Source organism: Leptonotus elevatus, chromosome 9 (genome assembly GCF_054856555.1).
Source record: "Leptonotus elevatus isolate MCC_2025b chromosome 9, RoL_Lele_1.0, whole genome shotgun sequence".
NCBI lineage: Eukaryota > Metazoa > Chordata > Actinopteri > Syngnathiformes > Syngnathidae > Leptonotus > Leptonotus elevatus.
In genome coordinates this window covers 8,296,195-8,314,224 of record NC_141247.1, presented here as the reverse complement: position 1 = coordinate 8,314,224, position 18,030 = coordinate 8,296,195, and the positions used below count along the sequence as shown (strand labels likewise).

The window sequence follows — 18,030 nt, the reverse complement described above, 5'->3', positions numbered from 1 at the left end:
GCACTGGGACATTTTCTTCTTTCGACAACCCGGGAAATACAGTGATGTGTGAAATTCCTAGGCAACCGTTAGATGTGTTGATCATGAAGGATGACGAACAGATGGGCAGTGTCATTATGATTCGAGACAGTTACCTTGATGCCATAGGGGTGGGAAAGGTTGAAAACATCACACAAAAAGCTAAATAAAGTATTTTTTTTAAAACACAAACACACACAGGCGTGAGGAAATTACATGCTGTGAGCCAGAGAAAAACATTTGATCCATCCCACCGTACAATTTCCAAAACAAAACCTTTCGCACAAACATTATTGTAATAAATATTTGTTTGATTGATGCTTCTTTTTAAAATAAATAAATACATTTAAACCATTTAGTGAACCCTTCATAGGTGAAAATCAGCGATATAGAGAGAGCATATAAATACATTTTTAGAAATAGTTTTTACTCATTTCTGTAAATCTGGTTGGTTAGGAATGGTTCGGTAGGAACTGCAACTCTGTCAGGCTTTCAGCATCAAAAGTACGTAAGTTTGCACTGCGAAAATTCATTTCCACCAATTAAACTGCCACTGAAAAGTTTTAACAACGACGTTACAGTATAATTAATTAGTGTTTTTGTTTGTTTTTACACTGAACATGATTTCAGGATGGCGTTGTTGATGTTAGTGTACAGTATATAGTGGCAATATAACCGGGGTCAGGCCAGCCTCTATTCTAAATCAATGACAATGATTGTTCATGCTATGCATTACGGTAACAGACCATCAACACATTGCGAATTTTACCGATGTGTAGCTTGTCATCATAGAATATTAAAGTACCACTGATTGTTACACCCACCTAAGTGGGGCGAAATCCATTCTCCGCATTTGACCCATCCCCTAAGGGAGCGGTGAGCAGCAGTAGGGGCCGCGCTCTAGAATCATTTGGTGATCTAATCCCAACCCTTAAAGCTGAGTGTCAAGCAGGGCGGCAATGGGTCCCATTTTTATAGTCTTTGGTATGACCCGGCCGGGGGATTGAACCCACAACCTCCCAGTCTCAGGGCAGACACTCTACCACTGAGGCTGAGTTTACCAACACTGTCTGAATTTGTTAGTAAATTAAGCAAGCAGCATGGCTTGACATGTCACATTTTTGTAAATTCGCACCCTGGAATGATTGAAAAGACCTAAAATGTAACAGAAGATTTGACATCTTGGGTTTAGTTCTCCTTAAACTTATTAAAACACTGTCACGACTATGTTAATATAAAGATTGTGAAAAAGGTCATTAAGCAGCAAAGCAAAGAGGTTACTTTTGCACCAACGTTAACCCCTTTGTACTGTACATTCCAGAATTTAACCTCCGTTTGCCTTATTCACAAGTGAAGGTTTATTTGGAGCTGACCAACTATACTGATATATGATATGGGGTTTGCACCCTACATTGAGAAAATAGGGTAGGGTCAAAATATTCTCTCTGACCCATAAATCCTCCCCGGCATCTGTTATCTGAGAGAGAAAAAAATCCTCTCAATGTAATGCAGCAATTAAGGCAGCATTATTCCACTTGTGGTTGCTGCTGTACTCGTTCAGTTTGGTGAACCCATTAGTAACATTTTATCTGCCATCAACTGTCTCGTTAGGTTGTGCTCCATGAGTCTAATATTCCTACAGTTCATGGTTCAAACAAAGCAACTTCATACATGAATTATTTTTGAGACAATATTCAGCCTACAAACCTAACTCTATGAAAATGTCCTTATAGGTATCGTATGTACAGAAAGAGTCAGACGACAGGTTTTCCTTCACTCATCACCATTTTCTCTGCTCCAAACTACCTGGATGTCTACAATAACAAAGGTAACCCTCAACACTCGCATATGTATTTGATAGGATTCCAGTAATACAAACAGTAAGTTGAGATCAAGTGTTTGTGTTTGCAGCGGCAGTGCTGAAATATGAGAACAACGTAATGAACATCCGTCAGTTCAACTGCTCTCCTCACCCGTACTGGCTGCCTAACTTTATGGACGTCTTCACCTGGTCGCTGCCTTTTGTGGGAGAAAAGGGTATCATGCGCAGGCACACATACAGTATATTTGTTGCGTATTTATCTCGCAACCTTTGCAATTACGTCACGGAAGTAAATGCTGTTAGTAATATTAGTTATGTTTATACCAAATGACACCAGTGTTATTTTGATATACTGAAAAACGAAATAGTAGAACAGATACAGTGTGATTATGCAACAGGAATGTAGCACAGGTGCCGTATGAGCCAAGGAAGAACATGTTGGATTCTTATTGGCACCAATGCAATTGCCCCTCACCCAGAATCATGATAGCAAAGCACATTTGTTTATCAACCAGGAAGTAGGTTGCCCTTATACAGGCATATAGGAAAACACAAATACAGCACTTTAAATTTTGGGGGCCTTGCTAATTAATTATTGTGGTTATTTGTTATTGCTAATGATATTCAGTATCCAATGCATATATCCTTGGAATGGTCTGATATACAATACATGCATACTTATAAAAGTCAAGATCCATTCAGTTATATTGTTCTGAATTCACTTCATAACATGTAGCTATTATCTCAGCTTAAAAAGTGGCTAGCCCCGACTTAGAGGATTAAAGACTGGTGGGTGGACAGAGCTCAGTCAGATTTGTCCTTCACTAGGTGATGGTTGTGGGTTTATTGTTTGAAGTGTTTTAGGTTAAGGTAAAAATACAGAAAAATTACGTTCCTATTATGTATGTTACATTTACATTATTTAATGTGTGTGTGGATCTTAACTCATTCACTCCCATTGACGGCTATAGACGTTAAAAAATTCATTTGAACTATTTCTATTAGTTAAACACTTTTTTCTCACTTTTGTTAACAAGAATATGAAAACTTAGATTTTTTGTTGATTGTATTAGAACAAATATAACATTTGTGATTAATCGTTAACTAGTGAAGTCATGCGAGTAATTACGATAAAAAATTGTAATCGCCTGACGCCCCACATTTTTAATAATCTTTTAAAAGAAAAAAAACATTTATTACATTTTTATTTTTAAGAAAAGATTATTAAAAATGTATCAGACATCAGGCGATTACAATTTGTAATCGTAATTAATCGCATGACTTCCCTAGTTAACTCACGATAAATGATCAATCTGTTCTAAAAGTACAAAAAAAAAATATTTTCTAGGTTTTCATACTCTTGTTAACGAAAATGAAAAAAATGTTAAACTAATAGAAATAGTTGCAATTATTTTTTTATGTCTATAGCTGTCAATGGCAGTGAATGAGTTCAAAGCAATATTGTAATGCAAAACATTAGCTTAAAAAACGTATACATTATTTGGATGGGATGGTACACTGAGAATAGTGTCTCGGTTTAATGCTAACATTATGTTGAATGTGTTCCTCCCAAATTCATGCATGATAACAGTAAGCTTTTAGAAGAAATTTAAAAGAAGACAATGATGAATCCTAGTCTGTCTGAGTTCAAGGCAGTGAGTTGCATAGACACAAAGGCCCTATCGACAGTATGATGCAAATGTTTTCCATTAGTGTTCAGCACAAACATGATTCACAATTGACTTGGCATCTTTAGCTTTTAACCATAAGTTATTCATGAATTAAATACCAATATGCATTATAAAAGGATTGAGCCCGCTATGGTGGATGGTTATACACATGCAAAAGGTTTTTCCAGGCTAATAATAATAATGTGGCAAACAAAATCATGTAGTCATTTTGTAGTAAGCCTACTATGAATATTTCTATTTGTAGTGACAGAAATGCTGGTCAATGTCTTGAGTATCTGCTCTGATGACGAACTCATGAATGATGGCGATGAGATCTTCGATGGTAAGAACACTCGACACTGCCACGAAGGGCATACAGTCTGATTTATCTTAACATTCCTGAATACACACAGTTCAGAATCTTATGAGAAATAATATGTTGTTTATCTCTTTTATAGCAAGTGCAGCTGCAGCCAGGAAGGAGGTGATTAAGAACAAAATCCGTGCCATCGGAAAGATGGCTAAAATGTTTTCAGTTCTACGGTGAGTTGACTTGAGAACATACTGTACGATGTTCATATATATATATATATATATATATATATATATATATATATATATATATATATATATATATACGTATATATATATATATATATACATATATATATATATATATATACATATATACGTATATATATATATATACATATATATATATATATATACGTATATATATATATATATATGTTTGCTTTGGCAATGTTGTAATGATCATCTATAACTATATTTCACAATTAGAAGACACCCAAAAAATGATGAAAAGCCTAATAGGATATTTTATTATTGTGTGAAAATCCCCTTATGTTGCACTTTGTCACATGAGATAGTTATCCAGTAGAACCCCATAGACTTGCACTGTTGCACCTTGAAAATGAGCCATTTAACCCACAATGCGGAGAGGTGAGTGTTACTAAACGTAGCCTTGGTCTCCTCCCCTCCACCGCCACCCACTCTCTCACCGACTCTCAGGGAGGAGAGTGAGAACGTGTTGACCCTGAAGGGACTGACTCCGACTGGTATGCTACCAAGCGGAGTGCTGTCAGGTGGCAAACAGACTCTACAGAGCGGTGAGTGTTTTTCACAATCACATACATTCACTTGACCCAGAGTTCTCCTCCAGACACCCAACTGTACAAAAAAAAAAGAAAAAAAAGAAGATAATACACACAACTCCAAATATTCTTTAAGCATGTTGCCTTTTTTCCTCCTCTCCTCTTAAACTGCTATTTATCAACTGTCATCCCTCCCCCCTGTGGACTCATTCCCTCTCTCCACTTCACTTCACCGGTGCTGAGGATACTAACAGCCTGCTGGTTGTACGCGTGTGGGTGTGAGACAGACAGGGAAGGATAGCACCAGAGAGGAGAGAAAATGATAGTGTGTGAGTGAGCCAAAGCTAGCGCTAACCCCAGGTGCCCGCTAACCTGCCTCAGCCTCAGTGTTGCTCTGCTGGCCTCACATGGGTTGAGCCTGAAACATTCATTGGAGTCAAGTTTCGCACAACAGCGGGCCTGTATATCCCATAAGCCTCCATGTCATATCCAGAGACGTGTATCTGCACAGAAGCATGTTTCAGCCTTCACTCCTTTTTTTTTCTCCTCCGCCTCCTTCCTCTGCTCTCGGAATCTGTCATCTTTCTTCCTGTCCCCTCTTTCTCCTCTTATCTGTCCGGCCATCATTCAGCTACCATTGAGGCCATAGAAGCCATCGAGACAGTTAAGGATGCTGAAGGTAAAGCCACTCATATCACCGTGAGTGTGTGTGTGGTCGTGTGTGTGTGTTCCAGCAGCATGGCTGCGCTCTCTGCCACCCATGCTCATGAGGCCATAGATTTTCCTTACCCATGATGCACAGAGCTTTTCTAACTGCATCCGCTCTCACAACAAATCCGATAACCACAGCTCGCTCAAGTCACCACATTAAAACACATTCATATTCAAACATACATACGCTTCATTTGCTTTTTTTGGTCAAACAACCAGCAAATACACTTCCTTCTCCCCTAGCATACATTTGACCAACATTTTGAAACACACACATCGGAGAAGCAGGGCGATGGGTGGGATTGGACATTGTTGAGGGGGGATGAGGTGAATCCGACCTCTTGTTGTCCGCTTTTTTGTTTCGAATTAAATATGTTATAGATGCTGTTGAAGGTTACCATGCAATCAATCCGTTTCCTCTTGTGAGCCGCCTGTGATGATGGAAATATGTATAAAAGATATATGATTTGACTCCATCTCCAAAAATTTCATAGTGGCCCAAAAAGTCACTCTTTTGAAGCATTTTGCTACATGGTCACTGTCCAATGACAACCTTTCAAGTCCACTTTATGCAGGTTTTTAAAAAATGTCATATGAAACATGATTTTAGCAGTTGTATGACAATTGGCTGCCAAATCATCGGCCCATCAAACCCATCCACTACTTCCACGACAGAAGTGCAGAGTCCCTTTTATTATTCTCTGTGAAAAAGCAAAGAGAATTAGGGAACAGTAAAATAAGAGCTGGTAGCCATAACTTTGTGTTAATATGCCAAACGCTGACACATTCACTTTGGCCACTTACATTTCTCTTAAACAAGTCTGATTGGTACATGCCGGTTAAAACTGGGTGACTAAATTAGCCATTAGCAATGCTTCCATGACTTTGTGAGCATTGTGGAAACTGTTGTTTTATCTTATTACACTTTGTTAACCGCAGCCAGGAAAATGAACAGCATGAGGTGTTTATTGCGTACAGAACTTTGATGACATCGACTTCACATCGCTGTAAAGTGAAAATAAATGAATTGTAAATTTGACACATGGTAATGGTAGAGTTCCACAATCCACTTTACAGGGTCTTTAAGCATTCTCAAAAAAAAAAAAAACTTAGATCCAGTGATGACTAAGAAAGCAGAGTTCCGTCCAATATTAGTTGCTTGTGATGGGTTTTATGAAAATACTTCCATCTATTAAATCAACTGTAATATATAAATAAATAAATTGGAAACATAATATGCATGGTTGTTATCAGGCAGCGACAGTCAGCATTTAATCATGTGGAAAAGAATAATGGTCTAATCCTTAAACAGATCAGTTGGCAAAATGTTGCATTAAAAAAACCCTCAATGCAGACCTTTCAAAAATAAAAACTACCGAACAGATTGATGTCATGGTATATGTATTTAATGTGTCAGTATTTTGTGTGCAGAGGCTTGATGATTAAGTGCACGCTTTAATTAACTGCAATGTTTCGGTTTGTACAAACCCTTGTTCCAAAATCACTGACGTGTGGAAAGCAATGGTTTGCATATCAATTATCACATGCGGAATTGAAGGCCTGCAACACTATCCATCCAAGTCTGGACATGTGTGGGAAATGTTTCCAATTTTGAGCTTTGGTACTCATTACAAGTTAGGATTTCAACAAATCATCCAACAGTTTATGAGAAAAGGAGAACACCAACAATGGCATGCGGCCTTAAGCCCCAAAGGAAGCACTGCATTTCGACCCCGTGTTTGGAACACAACTGCAGTACTGTATACTCCAGTTCTACAACATAATTGAGAAGGGTAAACCCTGATCTGGCCTGTGGTTGTGAATAGATGTTTAATTTTGAAGAAAAAAACCAAACACTTTTCCATTGAGGTTGTTGCACATCCCAGGTGAGACAATTATGCATAGTAGCACCTCCCGTTAGGTATTGCACCACTGTGGTTGACACACACCAAGCAACACCAAAGTGAGGCGATGTTTGTGCTATAATTGACTTGAATGCGTTAGACATTTTTGCTCACACAGCCTCTTTGGAACTTGGATTTGTATATTTAGTCATCTGTGGCTTATCTAAACTGCAATCCATAATTTGTTCAAGCAAATAAATTATGGATATTTCTTGTATTGTGTTTCTTTTCTGTGATGTACTGTAAATAGACCCTTTAGCCCTGTTGAATGTACACTGAAGCAGAATATTTGTAAGTGGCTGCATGTTCGTAAAAGGTAGTAGCAGTCTTAAAAGTGGTGCTTTTCAATGGGAGTATCTGTCATCACGTTTCATTGTCAATGTTTATTTTTGATGACAAATACTGTTATAAAGATGGCAGCTGAAACTGTGTGAAATTGTCACTGGAGGAACTAATATCTCACAAAAGTAAGTAGAACCCTCGCATTTCTGCAGATTATTTTTTATTATATCTTTTCATGGGACAGCACTGAAGAAATTAATCTTTGACACAATGAAAAGTGGTCTGTGGCCATTTTATAAAACAGTTTAAATGGTTTGTTCCCTCAAAATAAAGTTAAAATGCAGCCATTGATACCAAAACTCCAAGCAACAAAGGTGAGTACACCCCTAAGTAAAAATGTCCAAATTGAGTAAAGTTACTAATTTTCCCTCGAGAGTGCCATGTGACTCTTTATTGTTACAAGGTCTCAGGTGTGAATAGCGAGCAGGTGTGTTAAATTCGGTGGGTCAATTACTGCTCTCTCATACTGGTCAATGAAAGTTAACAAGGCACTTCATGGCAAAGAACTCAATCTGAATACTTGTCGTCCCAAAATGATGCATGATCACCTCCCTCTGGAAACCGAGCCGCAAGGCAGCATTCCAGCAAGATAATGACCCCTCAACACATCTTCAAGATGACCACTCCCTTGCTAAAGAGTGTAAAGGTGATGGACTGGCAAAGCATGTCTCCAGATCTAAACCCTACTGAACATCTTTGGGGCACCCTCAAACAAGGTGAAGGAATGTAACGTCTTTTACATCTACCAGCTCCATGGTGTTGTCATGCAGGAGCGGAAGAGGATTCTAATGGTAATCTATGAAGCTTTGGTGAACTCCTTGCCCAAGAGCGTTAAGTCAAGCAATGCTTGAAAATAACGGTGGCCACACAAAATATTGACAATTTTGGCATTTTCACTATGTTCACTTTTATTGCCTGGGCTTTAGCTATTGATGCCTGTATTCTGAGTCATTTTAAGGGAACAATTAATTTACATGGTTATATAAGTTGCACCCTGAATACTTTTCACTGTGTCCAAGTGTCTTTTCTTCACTGTTGTCCCATGAAAAGAAGAAACGATTAAATAATTGCATAAATGTGATTAAACGACATTTTTATAAGCCTTACTTGTTCTGCCAACTCTATTTATGAGGGTACAGAGTGTAGCTACAACTGTTTTAGTTAAGGCCAGTTAAATGAGTCAGCTATTTAAGGTAGTGAAATAAATGAAAACATGACTACTACATTTGAGAGATGACGCGAATGGCCACTTCTGTACAGCTGTGCTTTGTTTCATCCACACTCTCTCTTAAGGGCTTTGCTGGTCCAGGATCAGTAGTTAGGTCCTCCAGCTAATCCGGGCTCAGCATTGAGAACAACAGATAAACACTGCCTGATGTTTGTAGATACTGCTATAAGAACATGCGCAGTGTGACCAAATTCTGTTTATCCAACCCCAAAGCTTCAGGGAGAAAGACAGGACCAAATGATCTGTTTGTCCCGTCTGGTATTCAATGAAAGCATTAAAAAGTGGAATTCGATTAGACTGCGACTTAAGCTGGACTGACTGTCAGTCGAAAGGATTTCCTTCAAGAGTTTGGATGCATGCATTTCTTTCAAACGTCTAGATAATAACTTGTGTTTGTGTGTGGCCGCTTGTCTCTGCAGCCATCCGAGGCTTCTCGCCGCAGCATCGGATCAGCAGTTTCGAGGAGGCCAAAGGTCTGGACCGGATCAACGAGAGAATGCCGCCGCGGCGTGACGCCATCAACAGTGTGGGCCTGTCAATGGGCCGCATGAATATGGGAGAGCCCAATGGGACGGATAGCAACAGCAATATACAGTGATGGATGCGTACTGTCACACGGCCAGACACAGTTACAACACCCTTATAGCACCATCCTGACTGATATCTGTACATAGACATACTCAGTACGCAAGCGCAGTATTTCAAATACGTTTCACACACATACTCACATGATTATCTACCCCTTCTCTTTGCTGTATGTAAAGGCTTAAGTGTGGCCGGAAGTCTTCTCTATTTGGAGAACTCTCTTGTATCTGCACAACAAAGAGGAAAGAAACTACTAAATGAGCAGAATGGGAGTAGCTACTATTCACTGTGCATGTCTGCCATCGCCAGTGGGTGGACAGCATCATGCGGCCGTGTCGATGGAAGGTGCGGCCATCAGGAACATCAAAGCTTCTTGTTCCGGTTTGCATCCAAAAAGCAACAAGTGGAACCAAACTTGCAGTAGTATGCTTTTATGGCATTTAACAGTGCCCATGCAGTTATATTTAACAAATGTGATGAAAAAAGAGGGCCGGTGAGATGTGCTAAGATGATCGCAGCCGCAAACTGATCTGAGCCCTCGTCTGTTATTGTGGGGAGGAGATTCCCGTTTGCTTTTGTAACACAACACCTCCGCCCGATTTCGAGTGGAGGCCCACTCACCCCCCTCTGGTCTCAGGCTAACTAGCTCTCGGGGAAACAAAAAATAAGGTCTGAAACGAGGCTGTGATTGGAAGCGAGTGTCTCTCCTGAGCTTTGGTATGTAAATAGCATACTTGGAACGTTTATATTGCACACCTGATGCAAGATGCAGCTTAGCAGAAATGGAATGCTTGATGTAGTATGCGAGGGGATGCTGGTTGAAATGTGAAGTCATTCTAAATTAATTACCTTCCCACAACCCTCTTCCTATCAAATGGCAGTGATGGCTAACAACCTCTGGCCTAAAAAGTAGGAAATTATATTTTACAGAAGAAATGCACTCTTCAGTTGTTAAGACAAGAAGTCAAAGGAAAAACATCTTTGTAAAGCATTTATATTAACGCATTGGTGCATGCACAGTTAAGTTATTTGATAATGTGAATTATATTTGTGCTGTGTTTCACTATAGTAGGATTTTTTCTCCCTTGTTTTTCTGGCTGATAATGAGGAATAACAAATAATTTATTTTGCACATAATGTTAATTAGCTTTTTTGTATTCACTTAATGTTATATTTTGCTGACTTTTCTTTCCAGTTCTTTTCATCACCCGCGTCCCGTTTCTTTGAGTGCTGTACAGAATGACAGTACACTTTGACTCAAAGGTGTGGAGTCCACATCGAATATTCAGTTCTTTGTCAATGTACAGGAATCATCTTTAATGAAATACAAATTAATATCGAATGACCACACTATATACAGAGGCACAGGCATTCGGCCGGTAAAAGCATGATTGCATGGTAAAAAATTAATAAAAAGGAAAAAATGCGCAGTTCAAGCAACAAGCAGCAAACCACATTGTAACAGTAAATGCCGATTATGTTGCTGCGACAATTTAAAAGCGAAAAGTGTACTCTCATACATCTTGATTCCTCTTGTTATTTGATATTTATGGTTGGATGATTATTATATTTATTATGAACATTATTCTTAATATTTAAGCTCTCGCTCTTTCTGCTATAGTTACTCTTTCTGTTGCGTTGCTCCTTGGTTGAGCTTGCTGTAATTCTTTGGGAGAATCCCCCTGGCAACCCCGTGCCATAGCAACTGTGCCACGGATTCTTTTCTTTAAGTCATTTTTTCTCTCTCTCTCTCTAGTCGTCTCTCTCTTGCTCGCTCTTTTGATTTCAACTCCCCAGTCACTTACACTGTAAGCATGCCCCATGGGACGATCCACTTTTTTTACTCTTGAATAAAATATGCATGAACCTTTGGTATCGATACAGAGACTTTATTTCCTGGAGAAAAACTCATCCTAATGCTGCCAGGACTACAAATAAACAGATTGCATTGGTCATTTATGTCAGTTCGTATGATACATTGTTAATTTTGGGATTTTGGGCTTCTCCCATCAGGTGTCACACTACTGCAAGCCACCAGCATAAATTTGTTTGGCACAGTTTTTGCAAAGGAGGTACTTCCTGACCCAACACCCAACCATTTTTTTTTTTTTTACAAACTTGGGACCGGCCAAGAATTGAAGCCGTGTTTTCTGCATAACAGGTCACTCATATACTGGCACCGCTATACTTCCTTTATTTCATACGTCAGCATCTATTTGTTTCTCCTAAAAACCTGCTTCCCTGCCTGGCACCGACCCAGAAATGTCGCTCATGCGAGTCTTTGGGAGGAGAGAACAAACAAAAGTGAATCAATTAAGGTTTTGATGCCAAGATGAGACTGTTTGTACAACAGATGTCGTCCTCATCCTCAGCTTCACTGACAACATTCAACTCGACATTTATCAACATGAGATGCACTGAGTGAAATGCAACTGATTCCATTTGATCTCCTTTCAGAGCCACAAATACCCTCTTTCACTTGGGAACATCAAATAATTGTAAATGTAAAAATATAACATAAATATTGCAATATCCTCCTCACAGAGCTCACTGGTCTACGATGTGTGTCAGAAAACTTCCACCATCTGCCACGAGGTCATAAACAGCGGTTAAACAGCAGTCATTAAATGAAATTTCACAAGCTGGAGTCTGAGGACAACATGATCTCTAAAATCTGAATAGATACAGTGATGAGGTGTAGGGCCCACAAGCAATAGTTTCTACTGGGAAGTATAATCAGTGCGGTCTGAATTGCTAATTTGTTATTTTATTAAATGAATGAAAGAGAACTAGAGAACCTTAACAAAGTAAAATCAGAGTTCTTTATTATTTGTATTAGTTAATTATGTTTTGGTGGTTAGGGTCACACGATGAGATTAATTATTAAAGGTTTAAGATTAAGATTAAAGGTTAATTCATTTTGGAATCCCACATGTAAGTGTCAGTGGCCAGGTGGTTATTAACGCATGTCTGCATCACAGTTCTGAGGTTAGGATCTCAGCTACTTTCTGTGTGGAGTTTGCATGTTTTCTTGTTGGGATTTTTCTGCCTACAGTACAGGTTCATTCAAGATTCTAAATTGTCCTTTCGGCCAAGGTCAGATAGGACAGGCTCCAGGTAACCCTACAGAGGACAACTGCAATATATATATATATATATATATATATATATGTTGATAGCTTACTCAAGTCAAAAGGGACAGTATTTATGGCAGGCGGGCTAATAAATTTGCCAAACACAATAGAAAACACAAATATTAAACAGTTCACATAATATGTTCAATGCCACTACGAGCTGAAACCACAATAATAATCACATTTTAAAATGAATACCTACTGATGGTGCAATTCAAAATTGTCCATTATTATCTTTATCTCATATCATTTGGTACCTGGCATGGGTAACTCAAATTTAGAATGGTTAGTGTCGTATAGAGCAATCCGTAGCCTATACAGTAGTACTTTCAGCAATAGCACCTCTACCAGATGAAATGTGACCATTCAGCCATGAAAAAACTGTTTAATAAAGCAGTGACAGCGCCATCTGCCTGTAAAATGGCATATTAAACGAAACAGGACCGCAACTGTATAAAAGTTTGAGAATGTATCTTGGCTTGCTTCATTTTTAAGTCTGTGAACATAGAGCGGATGTGCCTAGCTAAAAATGTCCACTTTTGTCTTATCTGTCCATCTGACATTTTCACAGACGTTTTGTGGCTTGTCAACATGCAGTTTGGCATTTTGGTTTAATTGCCTTTACCTTTAACATACTTGTCTACAATTTTCTTTCTAATCTCCTATGAGAACTCTCATAGGAGAGTTTGGTCCATGTTTAGTGTGTTTACACACCATATCACCAAACAGCACAGCGACTACCTGACACTCTTTCATCGGGCTGATTTACTGCTTACAACTTTGAAGACACCTGTGATGCTAATTAGAGGACACACCTTGTTTGGACATGCCCTTACCATCATTTTTGTCTCGGCATGTTTCATGAGTTTATATTTTAAAATATTTCAGTTGAACCACAAATAAAAAACAATGTAGGGCCTATGTTTTTCATAGGTTAATTTAAAAAATCTTTATAATTACTCAGGGTTTTCCCTGTGCACAAAATTCAGAGGCGGCCACCTCCACCTAATTTGCTCACCACCTCCAGCCTGAGCCGCTGATATCGCTCAGCACAGCGCTCCAGATGTGTTGATTGAGCTAGGCAGCAACGCATTTTAACTGCAGTTGCAGTGTTTCACCATTAGGATGGCGCTATAGTGCACTGGAAAGACCTGAGGCAACAACCAAAGAAGAAACAGCTTCTTTTTTTTGTTGCTTTTTTTATTTTTTTACTATTATGTACCGAAGGAGGTGGCACGCTCCAGCCATCACCAAAGTCATAAAAACACAGTTTATACAATAAACATAATAGTGTTTTACAACAACGCTGAACTATATTTACAATTTAATATGTGCTAGTGGATTCATTTTTAATGATTGTAGTTTACAAATGGCAACTTTGTATTCATATCATTTAAAATTTTTAGTCCCTGATCGTAAAATGGCGGCCGATAATGGTATAGGTCACCGTCGCGAGTACCGATACCTTAAAATAAGACAGGTATTGGCACGGATACTGATACCTGGTGTCACCCATCATAGTCATGATGATACCACCTCTGCCTAATTTTGAGCCAGGAAAAACCCTGTAATTAAAATTTTTTATTTCGTTTATTATTATTATTTTCCTTTCATTAACAGAGTAGTATCAAGTATTGGAACAATGAGGCCAATAGCTTCATTCATTCACTGTAGCCTAGCCCAGCTGCCTTGGGCAAGAGGCAGGGTCATGTGCATACAATACAGTTTGTTTCATTTCAATTGTCCTGGTTTAGAGGACATGACATTTAGTTAATAAACAGTGAGATTAATTCAAAGTCATTTTGGACAGCTCATTTAACAGTTTCCGCCTTATACTTCAGCATATAAAGCCACCGTCTGGTCACCTCCCATTCTGATAATGGCAACTTTCTCCTTACAAGCTTCAACTGGTCCAGCAGTCCTTGCCATCACCAAAACCCCCTCAGTCCACCACATCCCTCCCATCTTCCAGCAACTCCACTGGTCTTCCGATCAAACAATCAATTTCAAACCTCCTCCTGCACCACTTCAAGGCCATCCACAATCTTGCGACGCGTTATCTGTCTGACCTACTCCACATTGCTATTCCAGCCCGCACCCTCACTTCCTCTTCCTTCATCCACCGGACTGCGCTCGCGCCAGCGCCGTGGTAAGCAGACATTGCAGTCGCTCTTCTCCCCTGCTTGGGACTTCTCTACCACCAGATTATTTCCCCACTTTTATAGCTAAATTTAAAACATGCCTGTTCAAGAACTCACTTTCACTCATGCGCTTCCTCGTAATTAGTTTTTATTTATTTTGTATAATTCTGTTTCATTAGATTATTGATACACCGTGGTGTCCTTGGGGGCCTCAAAAGGCGCTTACATGTAAAACGTATTCATATCATCTTAACCGTTTTTAATAAAGCCAACCACTGTCAAACAAAATTATATGATTGCTTTTGAAGAGAAATGCCCCTGGGATGAATTAAATGTGTCCATGCTGACTGCCTTCAAATTCTTAAAATGATGACTGGAACATCGTAATAAATGTCTGGTCCCAAATTCAAAAGCTCACGGAGTATGTAAGAACAACAACAGTACAAATGATCATATAAGTCAACATGCGCTTTATTCTGGACCTAATTAATTTGTAATCCATTGTAGATGAATAAATATACGGGTACGTACAGTATATTCAAGAATAAAGATTGTTGACATGAAATAATCATTACAGGAAGACACAGTAAGCACAACAATGTATCCTAATAAGTACAGAAACAAAAACAGTCACTTGATAAGGCACCTGACACCACACCTGTTTATCAGAATGCAACTGCTCTGTAAACTTGCATCAGACATGTCATTATGCTTAAGGCTTAGCTTATGCGATATAATACTACATTGAGAAGCTCATTTGGGGTTATGTTTGTTCATCTAGTTTACAAGATAAATTCCAAACAATGGAGCATGTTTTTTTCCTCACAGCAGCACCGGACCCTATTGGGAAGGGGGACTAATTGCCTCCTTGGAACCTGAAATAAATAAATACAGCTATTTAATAAGAGATGTTTTAATATAGACTAGGCCATTAATTTTGGACTGAATGTTTAAATTCTTGCCCTGCGATTGGCTGGCAACCAGTTCAGGGTGTACCCCACCTACTGCCCGAAGCCAGCTGCTCCAGCGCCCCCGCGACCCTTGTGAGGATAAGCGGTTAAGAAAATGGATGGATGGATGTTTAAATTCTTCCATTTAATAGTAATATTTCTTGCAAATTTACTGTAGTACTAGCGCTTGTTTTGACCATTTGCAGTTGTGTAAAGTTATTTATTTATTTCCACAAACAGGGATGGCTATAACTACTGAGACAGGTCAGACTTGTTCTCCACCAATCATGACATTGTAAGCAGCTGACATCAGCTGACATGCTGACGCTCTTCCAACAATGAGTGTCAGTCTTCGAGTTTGAACTAAACAAGCCAGTTTAATCATTCTATTTGTGATATGGGATGATTGGAGCTTTGTGGGTTTGATGCTGGTTGGGGCGTGGGGTTAAAACATTTCTAAACAATGTACTTTGTTTCGTGAGTGTATTTCAAAGAAAAAAAATCATTAAATGGAGATCAGAAGTGGTTTTTGTTCATGTGAATAATCTGATCTGGCAAGTTATGATGAAACACTGGTTCCTTGGTTAATGTTTAAAAAATATATATAGAACTGGTTGTGTTTGTTCATGCAATAAGACTGAGAGACATTTCTTTTTTTATATATATAAGAGCTCAGTATTGTTCATTCGGTAATTGTACCGATTTGACATGTGATCATCATTGCTCTCTTTTTTAAAATTATTTTGTATTTGGGTGAGTATGTGAATGTGCGTGTGTGCGTGTGTGTATTCATTAGTTCACCAAAAACCTATAAAAAAATCCCATACCGTTCACCTAAACCGCCGTCAGGAGACCCGAGGAAGGACCAAAGATCCAGCACCGACCAGACACCACCCACCGGGCCACCAACCAGACTCCTTCACCCACCCCAGAAACATCTAAATTCCAACAAATCAGGGAGACCTCAAGAGACCAAAGGAGAGACTGAGGAAAGGAAGGAAGGACAGACGAAGCAGAGTGAGATCCACAGACGCCAGCCTCCACCGATGCAATGACCTGAGGAAGAAGCAGATTGTGTCTGAGTTTCGATAGATGCTGGTGTGGTGGATCTGGCATGCATGAAAATCTCCACCAAAGAGGGGAGCCGTCGACCCCCGCCAGGACAGAGCAAGCGCAACACCTCAGGGCCCCCCAGGCCGCGGCAGCGCCAAAGGACGACCCCCGGGCCCCGCCGGGGCCACCGGCCGGAGAGCAAACCCAGGAGCAGGAGCGCCCCCCACCCCAACACGGCCCGCGCCCCCAACCCAACGCAGCAGGACGGGGCACTGATGATGACATTACCGAATGAACAATACTGAGCTCTTAAAAAAAAAGAAAAAGAAAGAAAAAGAAAAAAAACCAAGTCTGGACTTGCTTGGGGCAATCACAACCACGCCGCTATCTTGTGTAAAGGCAGATCGTCAAATACAATGGCAATAATTTTCCACAATGTTTCAACAGCTGTAAAAACACATGGCAACATTGTTGTTCGATCATTACTGTAAAAAGAAAAGCTTCTATCTTAAATTTTTATATTACACGTTTTTATCTGGAAAAACAAAAATGTATGCGGACCTACAAGATATTGAATTGTAGGTGCTATTTCTATTTTTAGATCCAGCCAGTAGGCCAAAACAGTAAATTCTTAACCCCCCACATGTCATCACACTTTTTAATTGCACTTCGAAATTTATAGAGGGCACCAGGAACCAAACTATACTGTTAACTTAGATTCCAAATAAATATACAGGTATATAGGGTTTGAATAGACAAATATGTGGTAAATGATTCCAAAATGGGAAGTAACAATAGAAGTTACTTTTAGGCCTCATTACACGTGGCACACAAATGGGCACACACGTGCACATACACACGCGCGCGCGCGCACACACACACACACACACACACGCACGCACACACACAGTTTAGTATTACATACACTTTCTATTTTAATATAATGCACAATTTTCATTTGTTTTGTTATTTATTTAGTAACACAGACAATTTTTTAAATTTTGGGGGGGATAATTTATTAACATCACACAATTTTTTCATTGTGTTCAGTTCCCTTTCAACAGTATTCAGAAGGTGTTCAAGATTTTTGCATATATATTTCAGTATTCTAGAAACATTGCATACATCATTAATATATGAATAATTTAGGACCCCAAGTACCCCATAAGTCACCTTTAATAGCAAAGATATAAGGCTATTAAAGTGAACATACTGATATCAGTCATCCAAGTAACTCTGCATTCATTTTTGCGACAACCCTCTTACACCATATCTTTATACTTTTTTTCAGTAGTGATCTAGATTATCAAAACTTTTTTGTTTTTTTTAGGTCTATAAAGATACCAACTGCATATTC

General features: G+C 39.2%; 2 protein-coding genes across 7 annotated transcripts in view; one reads left to right on the top strand and one right to left on the bottom strand.

Moving 5' to 3' along the window:
* The window catches only part of LOC147168274 (protein phosphatase 3 catalytic subunit alpha-like), a 37,286-nt gene extending 26,020 nt beyond the window's left edge, over positions 1-11,266 (top strand). Inside the window, exons 8-14 of one of the 2 annotated variants that reach the window (XM_086085664.1) lie at positions 1,752-1,846; positions 1,930-2,055; positions 3,776-3,853; positions 3,969-4,053; positions 4,543-4,640; positions 5,257-5,304; positions 9,230-11,266. In XM_086085664.1, coding sequence (XP_085941790.1) covers positions 1,752-1,846; positions 1,930-2,055; positions 3,776-3,853; positions 3,969-4,053; positions 4,543-4,640; positions 5,257-5,304; positions 9,230-9,408 — 709 coding nt within the window. In that variant the 3' untranslated portion in view covers positions 9,409-11,266. The remainder of the gene's footprint in view (positions 1-1,751; positions 1,847-1,929; positions 2,056-3,775; positions 3,854-3,968; positions 4,054-4,542; positions 4,641-5,256; positions 5,305-9,229) is intronic. The other variant, XM_086085665.1, reaches the window with a different exon arrangement.
* The window catches only part of LOC147168272 (bromodomain-containing protein 8-like), a 50,913-nt gene that overhangs the window by 13,268 nt on the left and 19,615 nt on the right, over positions 1-18,030 (bottom strand). The window contains exons 18-19 of one of the 5 annotated variants that reach the window (XM_086085658.1): positions 16,448-16,676; positions 15,189-15,545 (exon numbers count right to left, since the gene is read on the bottom strand). The exons of 1 other annotated variant lie outside the window; for it this stretch is intronic. In XM_086085658.1, the coding sequence (XP_085941784.1) occupies positions 16,455-16,676 (222 nt within the window). In that variant the 3' untranslated portion in view covers positions 15,189-15,545; positions 16,448-16,454. 3 more of the 5 variants (XM_086085659.1, XM_086085661.1, XM_086085657.1) reach the window with 3 other exon arrangements.